At 30.5% G+C, this 23855-nt stretch overlaps 1 protein-coding gene across 2 annotated transcripts; it reads left to right on the top strand.

Moving 5' to 3' along the window:
- The first annotated feature begins 3305 nt into the window (after window positions 1-3305).
- Window positions 3306-23787, top strand: LOC146532633 (vitamin K-dependent protein C). Of its 2 annotated transcripts, XM_085196766.1 has the most exons (15): window positions 3306-3400; window positions 9141-9215; window positions 9521-9611; window positions 10060-10174; window positions 10602-10713; window positions 11036-11111; window positions 11263-11389; window positions 11714-11807; window positions 12988-13097; window positions 13643-13764; window positions 15265-15491; window positions 16366-16568; window positions 20005-20161; window positions 21076-21234; window positions 22854-23787. In XM_085196766.1, exons 5-15 carry the CDS (start codon window positions 10645-10647, stop codon window positions 22971-22973), a joined length of 1464 nt encoding a protein of 487 aa, XP_085052892.1. In that variant the 5' UTR covers window positions 3306-3400; window positions 9141-9215; window positions 9521-9611; window positions 10060-10174; window positions 10602-10644; the 3' UTR covers window positions 22974-23787. The 2 variants fall into 2 exon arrangements, with proteins under 2 accessions (XP_085052892.1, XP_085052893.1); XM_085196767.1 differs by lacking the exon at window positions 10060-10174.
- The last annotated feature ends 68 nt before the right edge of the window (window positions 23788-23855 follow it).

Raw genomic sequence — 23855 nt, 5'->3', positions numbered from 1 at the left:
AATCACATGATAAAACCTTTTAATTAAAATCTTATAAAGTTTTATGTTAATTAAGTTAATCTTAATTTATTTGGGTCCACTTACTTTTTACTCCACAGTTAGAAAGAAATACTTTTAACAATATAATTAAGCTGTAGGCTCTGAACATAAGAATTTCGACGTAGCTTTATGAGAATGTGTGCTTTAGAGCGCTTGAACGATTTCCACGTGGCGCAGGTTCAAATTTTGTTACTTTAAATTTTTTTATACGTTTTCTAAAAGTACTAAAACAGTACTAATAATCTCACAAAAAATGCGCATAACTGTTGTTTCATATAACTGTGCGTTAATACCAACTTGAGATATCTAAATTGACTTTGATTTTCATTGCATACATACTAAAATACAGTAAGCATAGTTTTAGTTGAAATTTATTTAAATAAGGAGAATTTCTTTATGTTTATTAAATATCTTATATGCATAAGTTGTTAGTAAATCGCACTCAAAGACAGTAATAAACATTTACCCTGCTAAGTGCGTGATACAGCGTGAAGCTGATTTTCATAACTTAGGATAAGTATATTTTTTATACGTTTCTTAATATAACAATGCTCACACATTGCTACGAATACTATTAATAGTAAACTATAAATAACCGAAACTTCAACTTCATTTAACCATTTCATAGTTAAGTAAACCTGTGCTAAAATTACTTCACAGGTGGGTACTAGCTACGGAACTAGCTATTAGTTGGTTAAATACTGATATATTTGTTGGGGTCTCTCACCGTATACCTAGTTGAAAGTTACTGCGCTAGTTTATATCACTATCAAACTCAGGTCTATGTTGTTTCAAACTAAGAAAAGAACTAAGTACAGGCATCGTTCTGGGCAAATTAACATACAGCAATGTTTAGCTTACAACTCTAGAGAGTATTATAGAGATATAACTCTCTGTACTTTGGTACTCTGGTAACTATTAAAAACTCTGGTACCTTTGCTGTAATATTTTTGTTCAAATAAGAATTAGACTTAAGTACATAACTATTTAAATATAGTATTTATGTTTCTTAAAAGAAAGCAACATTTTATTATTAGCACGTAGACCTATGTTATGGCACTAATTATGCTTGTGTGAATGCACTCAACTCTCACAGATGTCATTCTAGCGTACATATTTTTAATTAGAAAGAGTGGATTTGTGAATTCCCTATACAGTATGACGCCAATATATTTAATATCTGATTTGTGAGGTCAGTCGTAGCGCAGGGTCAAAAGTGTGTGAGTAAACGCGATTGGTTGTGGGTTCGATCCCCACTCGAGAAAATGAAATATTTATTTAAATTTATATTTTCATTTCTTCCCTCTGGTGTTGAGGCAAAGTGCGTCATTGAATTCCTCCACTCAACACGCAATGCTTCCAGGATTTGGCGGAAAGTGAGGAACTGATTATCTTAACACTAAGTTCTTTCTGCTTACGCTGGTTTGTGCGAGATACAGCGTGAAGCTGATTTTTTATTTAATATGTTATATTCAGATTTAACATTAATTTATACTTATATTGCCAAGTTATGATCGCTATTAATATAAAACTCTTCCGATACTGAGTGATTGACAGACAACACACAGCCGAAGCTATGCGGCGTAGAACGCAGAAACTTGTCATATAGGCTTTATCAATTTAGCAATGTAGAGCGAGGATTTCCTAAAACCCAAACCCACTAACTAATGATATGAATGGTACAAATCTACAACATTTTATTCTTTTAAATATACGTACATTCATTACATCTTAAATCGTAAACGACATTAATTAACAGCCCATATTTACAAATTAACATAACTCTTGCTGCTTGTGTACATTAGTCATTAGAAAGTAAACTGGCGAAAATAAATTATCTAGTTCTACTTTAATAATGAAATAAGACTACATTACCATTCCTAATAAATCCGTCTTAAGTACCTATCTAGATCATTTTTATCTGTGAATCACATCACTAACTATATGTTTTTATATTATTTTACAAAGACGAATCTTTCTTACAATAATAGAGTCAGGATATTTTCAGTATAATTCTCAACATCATACGACATTATTAATAAATAACACTTTACTAACAATATTATTTACATTCGATTGCAATTTATAGTTTTTATACCTATCCCAACACTTCACCGTACATCCCCCGGCAGATAATACAAAACAAGAGCCGTTCTAAATTTAAATTATGATTCAAAAAGGAAAAAAGATCAAGTCAGAGGTGGCCAGATATTGGTATATTAAAAGCATTCAGTATATAATGTACAATATTTGCGGTATTTAATCATATACATATATGTTAATAATTAGTAACATTATATTATAAAAAAAATAATAAAAGAAATAAATTCTGTACAAAAATAATAATAGTTATGTTACTATCGATCTACGTATAAAATACAAACTGCTACATGTATAAACTAAAAGATGTAGTTTTTTGTCATCATAATAAAGCCTTAAGCAAAAAGTTATCCGGAGTGAGGAATTATTTGCATAACTAACCCGAGGCAGTATACAAATGAGATCCAATAGAACCTGCATAGAATTTGTAACGGTACCTAATTGGGCCTTGAACTCTCTCGTTAACTTCAGAAACGTGAAGTTCATCAATTTTCATAGAAAATAATTGAGGATTGTCATGCAATGTATAACAAAAAAATGATATATAGTACTAAAACGAATAGGAATCATTAAAAATATACTTTCTTAAAAAGAAAATAGATGTAAAACGTTGCACGTCGATATTGTACTCGTACCTTCACCCAGGTATCTAATTAACCATCACTTGTCATCGTCATAGCGGACCAGGTAGAAGTATTCGGTCACTACACTCTTATGGTTTTCCTTATTTATCTTATTTATATAGTCAAATTATTGCTTTTTCCATGGATTTCCCTGTATAATATACTGTGAGAACGTTAGATTTAAAATATATATTTATTAAAAATTTTATTTAAAATACACAAGCATTAAAGCTTAAAATAATAATCTGGGTCAATTTCTATGTACATAGATATTAGGGCGAAGTGTAATGGAATTTGTAATGCTATTGCCAAACTTTAAGATAATAATTTGTCATTATTATTACAGATTGCTATTAACCTAAATGATAATATAAGTTTTTATAAAATGTTAACTTTAAAATAAATTTCTAAGAATTTTTTGCTATTTCAACTTGAATTGATATCTTTTAGTAAGTAGTAGATAGAAATTTGAATGGTAAATAGCGGGCGCGCGCGCAGTTCGGTACTGTTCTCGTTGCGAGCGTGTTGCGTCCACGTTTTGCGTTTGTGGTATTTTAGTTTGATTTGCATCGTTAGAAACAAGTGAATGAATTTGATTTGATATTTTTATTTACGAAATAATTACAGCCTTTACATTGGTAAGATTAATATATAAAAAATAAATTATAATTCTTTACAAGTGCACTTACTACACTTTATATTTTATTTCGGTACAATTTTTCTTATTGTATTTTTTTTTCTTAGTGTAGAGCGTGGCTTCACTCTGTGCCTGCGGGATACAGCGTGAAGCCACGCTGTATCCCGCACACAGCAGGGAAGCAACTTAAAGTTTAATAATAAAGTATTAATCTGTATTAGTACTAAAAACCCTTAAAATTTGATCAAGTTTATAACCATTTTGAAGATATTTAAATTTTATTTAAGATTAAGAGAAGAATATTGAATTAAAGTGGAATATATCTGACCTTATAAGATTTTAGTACACAGAGTAAGCCTATATTTTTTATTGTTAATAAAAAATCTCGGAAATTGTATTTGAAGTTTATTCGTAAGCTACGCTCTTAAAGAATAACTTTACTAAAGAAGCTTAATAAATGAATCGTATTTTTTCTCCATTATATTAAGATGAGGCTTATTGTGGCCCGAAAGGTTGTCCGTTCGACCTCCACTGGAGGCGATAAAATAATTAATTTATACTTGCTCTGATAACGAAGCAATGCGGCGTTGAGGCGTTAAGTTCCGCCACTTAACACGCAGTGTGTCTGCACGGAAGAGTGTCAATGAGAACAGAGTATCTTAACACTAAGTTCCCAGGTTCCCTCTGCCAATCCCTGAAATGTGCGAAATACAGGATGAAGCTAAAAAAATGAACATTTAATTACTATCTAGGATAGGCTAGTGATAAGTTATTGGCCATGAAATTGACAGGTAATTTGACCAAAATAAAATGTGTCAATTATTAAAATGTGCTTTATGTACCAGAACTGACGTCACAAGATTATAGAAAAGATAGATACAATATTTTTAATTTTTTTTTAAGAATTCAAAAATATTTTAGGAAACTTATAGAAATTTTTATTTAAGACCGACGGTGACAGCTGAACTGTTTCCAAAGGCCGCGAGTTCTATTCTCAGTACGTTAAAAAGTTTGTGTTTTCTAAAAAGTGTTTGTGTAGTATTTAATTTATAGTAATGTTATTATCATAATAAAAATGTCTTTTAGTTTAACGCTCTCAGTAAGCTGTTCGTGCCGAAAATCCATGTACATTTTGTCCAACCATCTGCACATATAAGACAGATTGTAAATACGCTATAAGGACGTTAACAAGATTTTATTTTATATTTATTTATTTATATATCTTTCTAAAAAGATTATTATTTATTTATGCGCACGTACACCCAATATCGTGACGATGTGAATCTTACGGTGTAGAAATGGCTGGAATTTCAAGTAGCTATTGGAAAAACAAATAATTGTAAGTTTTGAGCAGAAATTATACTGTGAAAATAACTTTAACGTCACTCAAATTTTCGTGAATTCGTGTCTGTCGTTAATCGTTATTGAATTTTAATTAATGTTTGATCGATTTTGTATTAAATAGGCACCCCGGCAGCAGCAGTACTTACCTCTAAATAAAAAAAAATATCTGTAGTATATAACATTTCTATTCTCCTTAAAAAGTGTTAAAAGTTTAAGTTATTTTTTTCTTTACAATTTTACTAAATCTGGTAATATACATACATATTTTTTTTTATTTACATTTTAAAAAATAAATAACATCATCTTAGACAAAATTTAATATTATAATAAGCTCGCAGCTGGGAACATTTATGTACTTGAGTATAGGTGCGTTATTCTTCGTCTAAGCATTTGAGTAAAATAGTTGAACTACCAAAAATGTCTAATGCCGTGAAAATAGTAGACTTCATATTAACTGGAATTGATGTTACTTGTTATCAGCATTGTTTAAATTATTTATGATTTTTTTAGATATAGAGCAAAGAGCATCTCGTATATACATATCAAAAAATATATATATTTATTCACGGCAGCAACAGTAAATTAATGATTTTTCTTTTTTTTTTTAAGAAATTACCTTTTTTACAAAAAAATCACACGACGCAACAGAATCTATGCATCTATTCCTTAAAGCCAGTAATATTAAAAGTTCAATATAAACATTTTTATTATATACTAACATAGTCTTAACAGTATATTCCATACATCAAACTCAGTCATAATATAAACAATATTTTAATATAACTTCTAGTTACTATCGACGTAAGAACTGAGAACTCTAATGTACACAGAAACATTACAAAAATAAATCACAAATAAAAGTAGCGGTGAAAATCTTAATGAAATGAAACAGCTTCATTCCTAGAATAATATTATAACGGCAGTGTTGCCAATTACCTTTATTAACTACATATAAAAAAAAATATGCAATCACTACTTTTAACAACCAATATTTCTAGTATTTTTTCTGATATTTGAGATAAAATTGATCGACTCTCCTCAAAAGAAAGAATATCGTATTTACTTATCAAAAGAAAGGAGGAAACGTTTTTTCTATTTACTATTTATATAAAACATAGTACAAGATATAAAAATATAGAAAGTAATATAGATTTCGAAATTAAAACAAGCAAAGCTATAGCGACGCGGTATGTCAGTTTAACATAAAATACAAGTGTTTATTTATCCATATTTATGTATCACGTTCAATTAAACATCACTCAAAATGTTTATTCAATTCAATGAAACCAATTGCCCTACTTTGATTTTTTTTGTTTGTTAAAAAAATATTACTTTCCAATTTTCAGGCATAAGCAGAGAATATTAATCAGTCAATTTCAAAGGAGTTTTGGAGAGAGGTTTTTTTCAAGTCTAATTATAGTCTTTATCTTTAAGGAGGCTAAACCTCTTGTTCGTAATATAAAAAATATATATATTTTATGATTTTTAGATATGTTAGCGAGTTGAAAGAAAAAATATTTTTTATTTAGTGAGAAGTTACTAGGTACTACTTAGGCTTTTATACCCTTCTCACGTTGTCCCGCATTACCTTAACGTCAAATCTACTGAAATATTTTTTGCTACGTAAAATTATCGAAAAAGTTTTAGTAAATAATAAATTGTCTATATTGTAAAAATCTCTAAATCTGAACTGATTAAAAAATTCTTAAGAAATCTGAAAGACTAGGAATATTTAGAATTATTTTTAGAGGTTTTAATTTTAGTTAAGACTTCAAAGGTAACTTATCGGCACCAATCTCTAGAGCTTTTATATAAAAAGATGAAATAGACTTATGTTTACGATATATGAATAATAATGGTGGTTCGCTTATATTAAATAGATAAGAGTATAAAAAATACGTCGGCATTTGAATATTTTCGATATAAAGGTTTTACTTTTGGAATATTTTTACTTTTCCTAATAAGCATATAGCTTATATTCTCATTGTATCTTCGTATTCCTATTCATTATAACTCCGCACTTAATATTTTTTTCTTATAACTAAGCTATACAATTCCTTTAAGTAGAAATAAATTCATTTATCACTAATAAATATGGACGATAAAACTTCGTTTTACAGTTTTTAGTTAGGATATTATAAATAATATAAAATTTTACTAAACGTGTCTTAGAAAATAATTTTTAAGCGTGCGGATAGGTCGCATAGTAAGTATAAACAGCCAATGACGATAAAAATATTCAAACAATCTCTCATATTTTTCTATAAAGAACATTACTTTTATGAAAAAAGCAGTACTAACATTACTGTAGAAATAAACTATCATAAATGCCTGTTACTAAGCTTTATGTAACATCTACCTAAAAATACGCCTAATATAATCTGACGTTTTTGCCGAGTTACTACAAAGTAATAGGCTTGGGATCGCGATTCAAAACGATGAGAAATTGTAAAAACAGTGTTTCTATGAATAATGAGACTTGTAAACATTACATAAAATTTTATAAACTACATCAATGGGTTTTATTATACATATAGGAACAAAAAGGGGGTATAAAATGGTATTTCGGTATATTTTTTTGTTTATATACTTAAGTCTAAAATGATTTCATACTAAAATATCTTCGTAGACATTTACGCATGTTCTTGTATCATTTAATGAACTAAAAAAATGTTTTCAATCATTGCTTTTTTAACTACATAATTAAATTACCACTGACAAAGCAGTTGATGGTCTACAATTTCACGGTCGTAAATTAATTTTCGCGCACATCTTTTTATGTTTGTTGCCAATAAAGTTAATTAATAGGTAATTTATGCAAGATGTGACTAGTATGTCGTCCAAGGCTAGTCGGGTTTGGGCAGAGATGCGAAGATTTATGGGCGCACTCACCCATCCGCGAACGAATATTAACCAATAAACCATATGAAGCTTCCGGCAAGTGCCTGAATAATTGATATTATGCTATAATAGTAGGCATATAATTTGTTTCCTTTTTATTATGTCAATCAAAAAGAAACACATAGCACACACAATTGTAATTCATATGTATAAATTACAATTTTTTGCAAGAATACTCGTACGTTTTCACATTTTGTACTAAACTATAACTTGCCATATTCTTTTCCTTTTCCATTTGTTCTCATCGAAAATAAGCCCCAAAAATGTCACTGTCCGAGGCGGGAAAGTGACATAGAGATAATCTGAGATTATTTTAATGTTACTATAATATATATTTGAACCTACCTTTTATGATTACGTTAAGATAAAAAGAGGACTTTTTTTGTTTTAGTGTATTTCGGGTTCCGTACCTTTTAAGGTAAAAAGGAACCCTTATAAAAATGACAAAAAAACGTATTTCTACATTTACTTTAAAAACAGATATGGCCATTTATATCGCAAAAAAACACGTATTTCGATACTATAAAGGGAATCAAAATTGATAGGGTACTTCTGTTTGATATAGTACTACACTATTGGTACTACAGGTATAGTACTAGTTTAGAAAAAAATCGAAAAACTGTATATTTGTGTTAAATCCTAAAAAGTAATAGCAAAAGGTGGACAAAATTCGGTATTAAAGTCGCTAGTTCAAGTGAGGTGTCAGATGAAAGGGCTCAGCTAAGCTTGAATTTCAGAAAAAACTAGAGATCTCCAATTTTTGTACAAAACCTGGCATAATGGTCTTTCATAATGTCCAGGCATTTTGTGTTTGTATGAAGACATAATGTTCCGTCACTCACTCGCAATGCCTTCAGAATTCAGCGGAAAGTGGGGAATGGAATGCCTTAATATTAGGTTCCCTCTGCCTACCGTGCTGTGTGCGGGGTACAGTGTAAATCTGAATTAGTTTTTTTTTTTAAATTAAATAATTAATTATTTTTTTAACCAGTGATGCGTAATATACATCATTGATAGAAAAATTGTAACTCAAGTTTATCAGTGTAATAATAAACCAGCCGCGTCTGTGGTATTTAAAATAAAATATTTTACGTAACAGTGTTTGGGTTTAATTTAAAATAGCACAGAAAAGTATTTATACGCTCTGATTCATAGATTATACGCATATAAATCACCAGAAATATAAACAACCAGCAATTATTGAGAAAATAAGTCGATGTCTTATTTATACAAAATATTTAAGAAATTGAATTTTTTGAAGGAAATTGTAAACATGTTACAACACACTTTGAAGCAAATTGTAAACACGTTGCAGTGTTACATTTTTATTTTAATAGATGGTTTTATACTAGTTCATGAATTTAAGAAAAAGTTTCTGTTATGTGATATTCCGGTACAATTTACCCATTAAATATATAATTGTATTAACGAGGTTTTCTGAAAAAAATGCCTTAATGACGCGAGTAACATTCGTTTCCCTTTTGTCTGTTGTACAGTAACTTGGAAGAGCGTGGACACCACATCAAGACAAACGGATGTGCTGAACTTCCCACTTCCTGAAATCAAATTTAGTAAGTTCTAAATTCTGATATTTATTAACACTGGGCCTTGTTACCATAGCGAGGGAACGAAAATATATAGGTTAACTATTCATTCCACCAATTTCAATTTTCAATTGAGGGAGCTACCAATTCCATCGGCCTCATGGATCGATGTAATTGGTAAATATATTCGATTTAACCAAAAAACATTAAAAAAAATAAAAAAACAATTCTCTAGAAATAACAAGTTATAAATTTGGTAAAAATATTATTTGCGAAAAAGGCGTTATGACATAAAGAATTATAAGACACTATAACGTCGAAATACTTTTTAGGTTTCAATTATTGATGTACAGACAACGAAGAGAGACCCATCTAAAATAGCCATAAGCCACCCACATGATAACACTAATAGGACACTTACAGGTACGTACATATTTGTGGTTGAACAATTTTCTTCTTGACCCACATGGCTATTAAAGGCTTAGGTAATTTGTCAGCTTACGTTTTCATATTTTCTTAACTATGATGACATTGTCCCATATGTGATGTCTCTATATATGGTGTGATGTGACAAGGTGCCAACAAGTTGCATCTAAGCACTAATTGCATTGTTCTAGGTCTATTGTTTGACATACTCGTATGTTTCCATGAGACTTGTTTTACTTTTACTTTTGTAATATCTCCATTATTAGATTTTTTATTTTTTTTTGTAACATTTAAAGCCAAATCTGTGTTAAAGTAACGGTCTTAATGCCTTTTTATCATTCCATAAGAAGAGTTTCATTCTTATGTATTATTGAAAGTTTTTATATTTATTTTATTTTATTTCATATTTATTTAACCTATATGGTAAATATTTCTTGACTTTCAGACAGTAATTTTACACCGATACGAAAGTATGTGTTTTGGATAGAAATGGTAAACATTTCGTAAACTCAGTAGACTCTATACTACATTGGCTCTTCTAATCTACACAATTCTTCTCGGTCAGTATTTTTATAAAAAAATCACTTATAACTAACTACTTATACCTAACCTACCTTGAAGAATCTTTCATTTATTGTAAAATTGTTTAGCTTCTTCATTACTGATTGAATTTTTTTATTCTTTTGTTAGCCCAGGTGTTACTTTAATTTCTAATTATTATTTACATAAATTTATTGTTAAATGCTATACTGCCTTTCATGGTGTTAATTTTGAAGACGGAAATATTATAGTTCAAATATACTTTTTTATTTACTTTGAAAAGTTAACGACACCAGGACAGTCACCTCGTGGTCCACAACCATTGTCTACGCATACTTGTTTGTAAGAAATCTACACACACTGTGTATATAACCTGCTTTGAAATTCAAAATGTTAGGTTTTATAAGTTCACTAATTAAAATTTTAATTATTTGAATATTTAAACAGATGTTGAGTCCTCAACATTGCTGAACCACTGGAAGTATTGGATATGATGTGGCCACATACTTCTGTTATACTATTTGTGATCATAGGCATGGAGCTATCTCGAGGACATCACGTAAGTTTAACCTTGTTTGTCTGCCCCACTTCAATTTTATATCCTATTGTTACTTCCCAATATCAACTTGATACAAAAGTTATAGTTAGTTTAGAATCTATTGTGGATTTTAAAAATTGTATTGCATTTTGCCAAAAAATGAATGGATTTAACTAAATCTATATAAGTGTTACTGAATGCGATTGAATGCAGCCATTGTATGACAAATGCAGAATTGAAAAGCGCCGACCCAGTTATCCAAACAGCCAAATTGTTCAACGTGTCCTATTATGTATCTACAATCACCGTTTATCTATTCAGAAAAATACTATTCTAATTGCAGATAGATATTGATTCTGATGAAGAAAATTCTAAATTGGATAGTTTAAGTTTAAAACCTCAATATGGACGCCAAAATGGTGAGTTAAATTTTATTTTATTCACCTCTTATTACACAATAACCTGTTCGTTTTGCCGCAGTATCAAAATTTCCATTTTTGCAATTTCCTCGTATAATGATTGCGGGTTGGAAACTTGTTTCATATTTTTACAGTGAATTTTCAATTTAAGGTATAAAAATGTCTTCTTATTCTGAATGGTCAATTTGGAGTGCATGCCTCGGCGGGCATAAAGTTCGGCGTCGGCATTGCTTGCATCGTCAAATTTGCGGGGACGCCTTACGAGTTGAAATTGCAAGGTTTGTGAGGTTTTTCCTACGTTTTTTAAAATAGCATTAATACTTATAGTGCTTCATAAATAATGTTAGTGTTTTTTTATTACGGACCATATATAATAAAATTTCTTTAATTAAAATTTTAATTTTCTTTAATATGACAATATAAAATTAATTTCATATACAAACATATGCCAATACTAAACAGGTATAATTTGCAAATGTGGATATTGAATTTACCATTTTTGTACTTAGCTTAACTACTTAATGGCTTAATCATATTTGGAACATGTCATGTTTATAAATATGGAAATAGTGAGTTGATGAATGAGATATTTATGTTTACAGTTGTGGCAAGTTTCGTGGGACACGACGGAATCGCACTCAAGACCACCATTTAGAACAACCGAAAAATGTTTACAAATATATAATATTAACAAACGTATGTAATATGGTACATTTCTATATTAATAATTATATAAATATCTTTTTAGCTTCACGCTGTATGTTGAGTACGCAGAGGGAGGCTAGTGTTAAGACACTCCACTCCCCACTGTCCGTCGAATTCTGGAATCATTGCAGCGTGTTGATGGGCGGAACCTAACGCCGCGCCTTGCCTCTACACCAGAGCGAAGAAATGAAAATACCAACCACTAACAATTAACTTCCTCGAGTGGGGATCGAACCCACAACCGTTGCGTTACAGTAACACCCTTATGTCTCCCCGCCACGGCGGTGATTATTTGAATATGGAAATTGAAATAACGTATCTTGCAGCTTAGGCAAGAGCTCCAACTCTCTGCCAATGTGTAAAATATTACATGTCGGGTGACTGCAGTGCGTAAAAATATTTGTTTCATGAAAATGATCAATTTGAAATTATGAATACTGCAAGCTATAAATAATGTGTAAAAAGACATATCTATGACATTCACATTTGTAATATGTATGTTTTAATGTTAAATATGATAAGCATGCGAATTTAAATTTCATATAAGTTAGTATAATATATTAGTATAAACTATTTTTTTACTTAAATTTGAATTTACTTGTAAGAGAATTGAACTGAACTTAGAGCTTTTTAATATTATGAACTTTGATATTTCACTCAAATACGACTTAAACCTGAATCTCCCTACAATTACTTACAGTGCATAGTAAAAGGAATCCAATTTTCGTTCGTGAAGATCATAAAGATTTCTTCGTGTTTTCTCATAATAGCAACTTTCATAGATGTTTTTGGAAGAAATACTTAAAATCTAGATATATAACCTTTTATAAAAACTTCTATGTATGCTTCCCGCATATACCAGAGGGAACATAGAATTAAGTAAAGATTCGGTTCTCCACTTTCCGCCGAATTTTTGAGGTATTGCGTATTCGAGTGTGGAACTCAACACCGCGCTTTAAATTGTTATCAGAGCGAGGAAGAAAATATTAAACTATTTATTACCCTGAGTGGGAATCGAACCCGTCACGTTTAAAATTTGTTGGTAGTTGCTGCGCCATGACGGCCTCACTACAATAATATACAATAATATTGACCAAATAATTTGTATGTCATTTAAAATATTTTATTAGTAAGGAATCAGCTATCCTAATTGTATATACATATATTATAGCCTGATTTGCGGCAGCTTGATGCAGATGATGTTCAGAAGAAATTTCGAGGTTTTTCACCTTGGAGTAGTTGGACTTCATGTTCCCGCAAATGCACAACTGTGAGAAAGAGGTATGTGTATATGGTGTTCAAAAATATAATAATTCTCGATTTTTTATCAGCATCTCCCTGTATCTTGCATGTAGCACGGCAGATGGAGCTTAGTGCTAAGACACTCCACTGAATTCTGGAGGCGGAAGAAATGAAAATATTAAAGACTTCATTTCTCGAGAAAGAATCGAACCCACAACCGTTTACAAACACACGTTTGTGCCCCTGCACTAAGACTGGCCTCGGCACAATTTATTTATCAGGAAGCCAACCGTTACATCTATGAATAACTTTATAATTTACCTATACATCTACAAAATTGTATTGACACAATATTTGTATATTAAACGTAGTAGAATAGAAAACTAACTAACGAATGAAAAGACGAGAGTAATAGACAAATGAGTAACAACAATAATAAGTGAGCGACAGATTCACATTTATATAGATATCCATTATTATAAAAAAATTATAGATATTTATATAATATCTGTGTAAACATGCACTAACTAGGAATAGAATATCATATAAAATTGTAATAACGAAATTGTTTCCTTTTATTCCAGGTATTGTCTCAAAACTTCGCTATGCGGACAGAAAGTAATTAGACAGTCTGCTTATTGCTACTTGGAAGGCAGCTATTGCCAACTCTGGATTCGTAGCAGAATGCAGCGACGAAAGGATCCAGGTGAAATTGCACATAGGTATCTAGCTAACAACTTTTACATATTAACCTGTGATGAGAATAACCTTAGTTTAAACTTGGTCGTACAGCTACTTACAAATTAATTAAATATTATGTAACCTCAAAGCGTATTGGCATAGCGCTTAATCAGCAAAGTCTTTGAGAGTTTGTGTTTAATATGATGCAAGTACTTAAGCATTATCTTCTATCTCACATAATATAAAAAAATCTCAAGTTCGAAGTTTTTTTTCCTTAAGTGTTCTTAAATCTGTACTTTTGTAGAGTACATAATACATTTAATCTATTCACAACTCACTTTATTATTTTCTCCGACCTTGTTAAACATGTAATGACAATGAACGTTTATCCGTCAGACATGTCACAAATAATATTAAAAAAAATAATTAATGGAATTTGAATCGACTATCCCGTAATCTGACTAGATCCACTTGCACTGTGTCCATATTATTTTAGTGACCGTAAACTAAAGGTAATATTTTTAAGTTTTATCACCAATTTCCTGATTTTCAAAGAGCAAATATCATTTCATTCACTGAATTGCATTTGGCAGTGGAAAGGCATTGTATTATTGGTTTAACGGGCGTCGGTGATAAAATTAAGTTTTCATTCATTACACAACCGAATATTTAAAAATTAATTGCTTTTTACTGCAAAATAATTTAGTAATTTAATAATTGTATTATTTATTATTTAATTATATTCCTATATAACGGACTTACTATTTGCATTTTTAATTGTCATTATTCGTCACAAATCTTGTCTCCGCATTATATAAATATGTTTAAGATTTTATACCAAATATCTTCAATATTGATACAGATGACGAATTAAATTCATATATTATATGAACATAGAAGGATCTAATTTGAAGAAAAGAAGTTAGAGTAGTTGTATCAATGAAACTTATAAAATATTATACGTAAACGAAAAAGATTAAACTATAAATATTTTTTTTAGATTAGAAATGTATCAGCATAAATATAATAAGTAAATTTATGCATAATTTGTTAAACCAAATTGAATTAAAGTAATTAAACAATTATTTTAATTCAATTAAAATATTGTACTTCAGAGATAAATATTTCTTACTTTGCTATTTAGTATTAATTTTAAATATAATAAACCAGTTGACTAATGAATTAAGCTTTACACTAAAGTTAAAATCGAGTAAGTGACCTTTATGAGAATTAATTACTTCCATTAATCAACTTGAAACCGTCGTGGCGAAGCGGACTGTAAATGTAAACGGTAGGTTGTGTATGTGTTCGATTCTCACACGGAAATTAATTATTTGTATTCTTCGCTCTGGTAAAAAGATATAGCACGGCGAGAAGTTCAGCTATTTAACACGCATTGTCTTTATAATTGGACAGTTAATGGAGAATGACTTAACACTAGGTTCCCTCTTCCTACCCCGCTAAATTATTTATTATATTAGGATACATTGTAAAGATAAAAATAAAAAGATTAATCAATTTCTAGAGTATACAATAACTGAGACAATGCCGCAGCCGGTGCCGGCTATTCACCCGGAAGACTCTCGGGCGCTCTCCATCTCCAATACGGGCGTTTGTGGTAGATTGGGGAGATACCGCTCTGTGAATGCTAGACTTCGAGCTAAAATGAGGGATATGGTGCGCATCATTGGCGGCCGACCCGCCCCCCCGGGAAAATGGATATGGCAAGTTGCTGTGCTGAATCGATATAAGGTGGGTTTCTCTAATATAAATGTATGAAACGAAATTTCAATTGAGTGGTTTTTTAGGATAGTGGTCAATGCTCATAGTTGTGGATAGGGTAAGAAGCTTACGATGTTGTCATTACATTTTTATAAGCAATATACAGTCTTAAAAATGGTTTATGTGTATTCTATATTAATAATTATAAAATGCTGATTTAAGACCAGACGAAGCTAGGAGATCTTTCATTAAGGAACTTATAAGAATACAATGTACGGTTATTTATGTTCTTTTAAAAAGAAAGTTCGCAGAAATAATAAAATTTGTTATATCAAATCATAAATCGTGTACTAAAAAATCGAACTAAAAAATCCATTCGTGGATAGATGGATTAATTTATTAAAAAAAAAAACTGAAGTACCCACATACAGTACGACCATTTTACTTATGACTAGTTTATCATCCTAGTCACAAATGACTCAAGTACATATACGATACTTTATATGAAAAAAAATAAATGTGAAAATGTTTAATTACGTACTTAATAAGTAATCAGAAATTTTGTATATATATATGTATAAAAGTTTTTTAATTTTTAATTTTACACGCGTAGCAGCAGTCGCTATAATATGACATTATACGGTCTTGTAAACAGAGTATTAACTGATCAATCAATCCTTGTTCATATCCTACGCCAGAGCAACACGGCGCGCGGGGTCCAGTGTATTTATCAAAATCGATCCAGTGTATTCATCATAATCGCGATTGAATAAAATGGCTGTAAATTTTATAGTGGTTATCACTTCTGAAATGCGAAATGTAAAATAAAAGTTGAAAAATATTAACCGATTTGAGATCCTCTTTTAAAAATGGATGTAAAAACTCATACATTTTTTTTGTTTAGGAAGCTTTCTGCGGCGGTACATTAATAGCTCTTCGATGGGTTGTAACTGCAGCACATTGTGTAAGAAAAAGGTTGTATGTGCGTCTCGGAGAACACGACCTGCTCATACGTGGCTACGGAGAGGTGGAGATGAGAGTGACGGAAGCTGTGATCCATCCCCAATACGACCCGGACACTGTCGTCAATGATGTCGCCCTGCTAAGGTGAGAAGGTTTCTTTGATTAGAATAAATATATAAATGGACTCTTTGACTTAGGAAAGGTAAAATATACGTTAATCGAGTTAAATGGTATTCTTTAAACAAATATCGATCCTTGGTTACGACAAAATTTATATATTTTGACGTTTTTATATATTTACATCTTCTATATATCTATCTATATGTATAAAATCGAAAGGTCACTCACTCATCACGAAATCTCAGAAACTACATGTGCTAGGAATCTGAAATTTTGCATAGGAGTTACTTATAGGACGTAGGTGCTCGCTAAGACAGGAATTTGCAATATTCAACACCTAAGGGGAAGAAATAGGGGTTGAAAAATTGTTTGAAACTACGTTACTACAAATACTAGGAGTGTCAAATTTTGCATAGACGTCACTAGGACGTAGTTATGGAGACAGAAATTAATAATAACATAGTTCACGCGGGTGAAACCGCGAGCGGGCCGCTAGTATAATATAAAAAGTACACACTTGAGACGCGTGTTTCATATATTTTTCTCAAAAGTTATTTTCTAAATCAACCAACCATACATATGTATACCAATATATAGATTAACTGAGATAACGTTAAGTAGCACTCAAACAACACAATGTGTGATGTCTAATAGCCCGTGACGATGCGTGGATTACGTTAAAACAAAGGAACCTAATGGATTATATCAATAAGGATAGTTATTGTTTAACTTAAATTCATCATTTAATAATTTGAACCATATTTTTCCTTTTTTTTTTAAACTTCCGCGAAATTCTGGAGGCATTGCCTTATGAGTGGTGGCTGTGGTGGACCTTAACTCCGCGCTTTGCCTCGACACTAGAGCGAAGAAATTAAAATATTCAATATTTTATTTCCCCGTACGGGAATCAAACCCACAACCTATCTCGTTACAGACAGAGTCTGAGCAAATGATAATTCTAAGGAATTGTATTAGATAGCTTATAATTAATGAGAATTAATATAAGATGATGAATTAATTGGAATTAATATTAATAAGAACCACTAGGTCAGACAGAGCGCTTAAACGATTTTCAAGACGCGCGGGTTCAAATACCGCTTCTAATTTTTTATGTATTTTCTAAATAAGTATATTACATATTTTTTTTTATTGAAAAGCCATTTGGAACTTTTCGTTTTGCATTATAAGTTCTATAAGCATTGTCCCTACACCATTGTGAAGTTCTGTTGATGAATATAAACTACGTTTTCTATCAAGATCGGCTCTCTGATTTAATTATGATATAAGACTCTAAACTGTAATTATTTCCGCATTAAAATAGAAAATTAATATTATTTGTATGTATTATTAAATTTTATGTAGATATAGCTTTATGTAGATATAGTTTAATTTAAGTTTGAATTAGACTGACTGGCTTTATTCTAAATGTTACTATAAACATAGTTAGTTACAATATATGTACAAAACAAGTTACAAAAAATACATGGGCCCGTTTCATCCACTCAAGGACATTCTGATTGATATCCCCAATCTCGGTAATTTCATTGTCTTCATCAAATCAATTTATCTTTTATGAAGGTACAGCTCACTATACGTTTTAGGCAACGTTTCGTGAAGTAGGTAATAAATAATGCTATTAATTTTATACTATGCCGTACCTTTCGGCTGGTTTTTTACGAGGATATATATATACCTAATTATACTATTTGTAGAGGTAGGTAAAGGTATTATTTATAAATAATAAATAATACCAAAACTTATGCGTAAGGCCTGGTAACGACGCAAAGTGCAGCGTTGAGTTCTGCCACTCAACACGCAATGCTTCAAGTTCCTTTCAAGTGGAAAACGGGAATGTCTTAAAATAAACGTAACATAAAAGTGTCCTAATTACGTTCCTATGTTCCCTAAGTTCCCAGCTAAAAAAAATGAATTATCGTCTGATTATATTTAGTAAGTTCCGTTTAAAAATCTAAAATCAAGGTCAAGTTTAACGATGTCAATATATTCAATTGAGGAAAACCAGATAGAGTTGAATTGACATTTGAAGTATTTATAGTTTTTACTACCCGAATAATAATAACTAATCCACTTATCCTATATTTATTGTAAATAGAAAGAACTAAAAACTATGTTAGAAGCAATACTCGTTAGTGCCAATCTTGGATATAGGTCGCGTCCGTTCTAATTGGTATATACAGAAGCAAACATATAATAATTGTACGAAATAAAAATATTATTTTTGTATGAATGAACTTTTCACGTATTTGACGGGGTAGGCAGAGAGAATTTAATGTTAATACACTATGTTCTTTTCTTTATGTACGTGTGTATGTACTTTCCACCCACTGTATCGGTTTGCGTGTGTTAAGATGAAATTCAACTTTATTTTACTTTTATTTTTCGTATGTTATCTTCTCAAATAAGCTAGGAAATTAATTAACAAAAAAAGATTAGGCACATTATGGTGATAAAATGATATTAAATTTATTCAGAGTGCATATTAAAATAAAGTAAAGGAAAGTAAAAGTAGAAATATTGCAAGAAAATAACATGTTTAAACAACAACTTTACTTTACTCGCTATTTAATAAGAAATCTCAAAACTTCTCTTGATAATGTCTTTACTGGACCAAAATTTATGACTCCGAATATTTTTCCGAGTCTGGTTACGGCGTGCTTTTGATTTATTTTTCCTCTTCCGAATTTACGTCAAGTATCTAAATTTCGAAGTAAGCCTGAAACATAAGTAGGGTATTTTAAACAACGCTTTCCCTACCCTTATTTAATAATTAATATGTATCAAATAAATGAAATATTTGAAATGTACTTAGGAGCTTTATTTGTTTGTCTTTGCGTTTAAATTTGAAACGATATGCAAATACAATATCTCTCTTCCCTCGTCAAATGGAATACCCGTGCTTAAAATGTTGGTTGTTCAATAGGCGTCACGGTCCAAAGTTATAATCACAATACCGGTAGCGTTCGCTACATATAAAATGGATTACTTACTAGTCCCGTCTGTAAAATTTTATATTTTGGCCCATTTACTTTTAATAAATAAGAAATATGCTTATTTAGATCAATTTTTTTAATATAAAAAACCTTTTTACAAAATGTTTTATTAAATAACAATAGCGTTAAAATTGCTTGTATTTTCGTAAAGATTTTTGTCAACGTTAGAGATATCTCAAGAGCCGAAGGCAACCTAACCTTCGTTATGTTATAAAACCTGAAAGTTTAGTGCCTATTCTCTGCGTATACACCCATCACCTGTAAATACTATCAGGAAATATGAAATTTCAATGGTGGTTTCTTTGTTACAGTTACAGTTATAAATAAGTTATTAGCGTCTTCACAATTGTAAAAATGTTACCTATATATTTTTATATCACTATCTTTTATTAAATAGTATTCAAATATGAGAAGGCCATTTTTAAGAGTTTATATTGTTTGACTTATAGATTACCAGCGCCGGCTCGACCTGATCTAGGCCATGGTATGGCGTGTCTGCCTAAATCTCACCAGATTCTACCTCCACATTCAAATTGTATAATATTGGGATGGGGGAAGAGACGCCCCACTGATGTACATGGAACAAGAATTTTACACGAAGCTCAGGTAAATCAAAATTTTCATATACGTCGTTTGACATAGGTCAATAGGTAATATTATACCTAGCAATATATTTGATTTTTTTAAAAGCTTATAAGTATTATCCATATTTAATTTTATTATTTTCATTGAACTTATATAATCTTATACATTTGAATATATAATTTGTAAAATAATGACAATTCGATAATCATTTAGAATATAACCTGTCTCTATATCTTTATTGAAATTATTTTTGGTTGTAAGAAAACTTGTAATCGACGTCCCATCGTGTATGAATCGAGCGGTATTTGAAGATGATACGAATATATTGGGCAGAACACGCGTGAGAATGTGCTGATAACGTTATTTAAATGTAAACCCAAAAAATATAACATACCAATACATAGTCTTTAGGGGAGAATACTAATATTTGAATAAATAAAACAAAATAACATTTTTACGTAACACTACAAGAAGAACTACAACTAGAAACTAGTAAACGTGTAATGATGTATGTGATGTGTGTTTTGTTTTTAGTTTTGTTATATTCCTTTTCTTTTTTTCTTTTTCCTGTGTTCCCTATATCTATATATATAAAATCGAAATGTCACTCACTCATCACGAAATCTCAGAAACTACATGTGCTAGGAATCTCAAATTTTGCATAGCAGTTACTTATAGGACGTAGGTGCTCGCTAAGACGGGAATTTGCAATATTCGACTTCTAAGGGGTTGTTTTTGGGGTCGAAAGTTTGTATGAAACTTCGTTACTACAAATGCTAGGAGTCTCGAATTTTGCATAGACGTCACTAGGACGTAGCCATGGAGACAAAAATTAATAATAACATAGTTCACGCGGGTGAAACCGCGAGCGGGCCGCTAGTCTTTGTATAACAGCCGTTTCATGATCTATTCGTTATTAATGATCGTATTCGTAGGTATCCACAATACAGCAAGGGGTGTGTCGCCGGTCCTACTGGCAGTATGCCATAACTGACAACATGGTGTGCGCGGGTCGCGGCCACAAGGATTCGTGTGCGGGGGACTCTGGTGGACCACTTTTATGTAAAGATCGTACCGGCCGATATGTTTTACAGGTACGCACAAATGATAGACCAAGCTTAGTATAAATTCTTTCCTTTTTAAATAAATATTTTATCTCCGATTATTTCTATGGATGATGTATCGAAAGAAATGTGAAAATAAATAAAATAAAATAAACTTTTTATGTTAACATAATTTGACACGAAAAAATTATGGTGGAGATCTCGTTTTAAGCATATCAAACCTGTTCAACACAATATGTACAATGCTTGTTTAATAACATTCGTAAGTTACATATAATTATTCTGAAGATTATTACTGGCGTATTTATGGTAAAACAAAACAATATCGTTTAAATATGATGATAAATGGTCTTTCTTATAAAAAAACATTTTATATTGATATCTATCACCATTGTAAGCTTTATTTAAAACAAATAAATGGAGAAATAATAAATGAAATTCTCATTATTATTTTTTTCCCGCTTTTAGCGAAAGAATACCAGTTTTTTACTTAAAATGTTAAAAATAACGCTTTTCACCGAGAGAAGAAATCTGGTAACTCTGTTTTCAATAGTACTTATATTAAATGAATTTGTGGGTGTATGTGTTTGTTTGTTACTTTACCTTTATATAATCTTTACCTTGAACTACGCTGGAGTTGTGGATTATGTCACGTTGATGTTAGTTGTTTACTCTAGACTTAATACTTAATACAATAGGCTTTGTTCCCGCTGAATTATTGAAATATTCGATAACTCTGTCAAGTCTAGCAATGTTCGAATATTTTCCCTAATATTTTCTCTAACAAACAGAAAATTAAATGTACCTATTGCTATAGGTACATTTAAATTTTTGTTTGTATGTTATACTCTGTAAATTCGATTTCTTTTCCAATATTAAAGTAAATTATTGTTTACTTTTACTCTGAGTTGCTACAATCCCAAGTAAAATAGCATTTGTCTACGATAAATATGTAGTAAATTAACTTATTGAAGGTCTTTATACTTTTGTTATTCAATAAAAAACGCTGATTCCAAAGCTAAGAAAAGAAAAGAAAGAAGAGAAAATATAAACTTTATCATGTTACATAGGTATATTCATAAGGGTGTGACTGTAACGCGACGGTTGCGGATTCGATCTCCACTCGACAGAATGAATTTTTATTTATTAATATTATCATTTCTTGGTTATAGCACCAAGGCAAAAGCACGGAATTGAGTTTTACCATTCAACACGCAATACCTCGAAAACATCGGCGGAAAATGGGGAAGAGAGTGTCTTAACACTAGTGTTACCCTACACTAGGGAACCTAGGTTCCCTCTGCCTACCCTGCTGTGTGCAGCGTGAAGCTGATTTATTAACACATTTAAATCTGTGACACACACGAATGTAGCTGGTAACACTATTAGATGATGACAGTCGGCATATAATAGGGTGCTCAATCACTTGTTTATAGCTTATAACGTAACTATAGAATTAATATACATAAGAAGTAGTTACGATATATGGAAGATAATATATTCATATTTCGCTGTCAGCATAATTATAATAAAATTTATATGAAAAAAAATTATTCAACGTACTTGAATATAAAAATTATAGGTATATAAATGTTATATATATACTGGTATGTAAAGTTATTAATTATAAAGAGACTGATATATTTCAGGGTATAACGAGCTTTGGGGATGGATGTGGTAAACGAGGCAAATATGGTATTTACACAAGAACCGCTGGATATGTCAACTGGATTCGAGACATTATGAACAACAAGTATTTCGACGATTGACATTTAATTAAATGGTTATATTTAAACGACTTTTGTAAAGGTTCATTCTTAGTCAATTAAATATTTAATTGTTAGAATTTAGATTACACTGTTGTAAGATGGGATTTCTTAGAAAAATATTGCTTTAAGCTTTATTTCCTTAGTTAGAACCACATTAATCTATCCTCCGTCGTAGCTTGAGGAGTATTAATGGAGCAAGAGTTTTAACAACTGCGTTGTTTTATAGTCAAATAACTTTTCGAATAAAATATTTGCTACAATGGAATCTCTTATTATATTTTATAAGTATATGTATGTCTAAAATTAAATGTAATTATATAGATATTACGATAGTTTCGTTCTTTTTAATAATTTTAGCGATAAGGAATATGTATTATATATAATTAATTTAAATACTTGTGGGCAATATAATGCCCAAGCCTTAAGGACTATTTTGGGTGAGATTTAGAGAAAAGAAAAACAAATATTGTTAATGTATTATTAGCACAACTGTGCTTGTGATGTTAGAAATTTTTGTAAATATAATCATTAAAAAGTGTATTCTTTGTTTATTTATATCCATTGTATAGATAATGCTTCTTGTACGGATTTATTTTGACCAAATCCTGTATACCGTCGTAGTACCGCTACGCAACCTCCTACGCTCCATGAAGCGTTTACAAACTGTTTACAACGATTAAAAAAAATATTCTATTATATTTTGTTTTCTAATTACTCTTGATTATTTGTTTTATAAATAACGCCTATGCTTTAAAAATGTTACAAATAAATATTTAATTTATCTTGAAATCCCACGTAAAAATATTACCTTTAATGAAACAAATTAGATATAATTTTAAAATATATATTCAATATAAAAAACAATAAATATTATAAAAACAT

Source organism: Heliconius melpomene, chromosome 13 (assembly GCF_056956725.1).
Source record: "Heliconius melpomene rosina isolate 202511_hmr_F chromosome 13, ASM5695672v1, whole genome shotgun sequence".
Lineage (NCBI taxonomy): Eukaryota > Metazoa > Arthropoda > Insecta > Lepidoptera > Nymphalidae > Heliconius > Heliconius melpomene.
The sequence above is the reverse complement of the archived record's forward strand: the minus strand, read 5'-3'. Positions and strand labels throughout refer to the sequence as shown.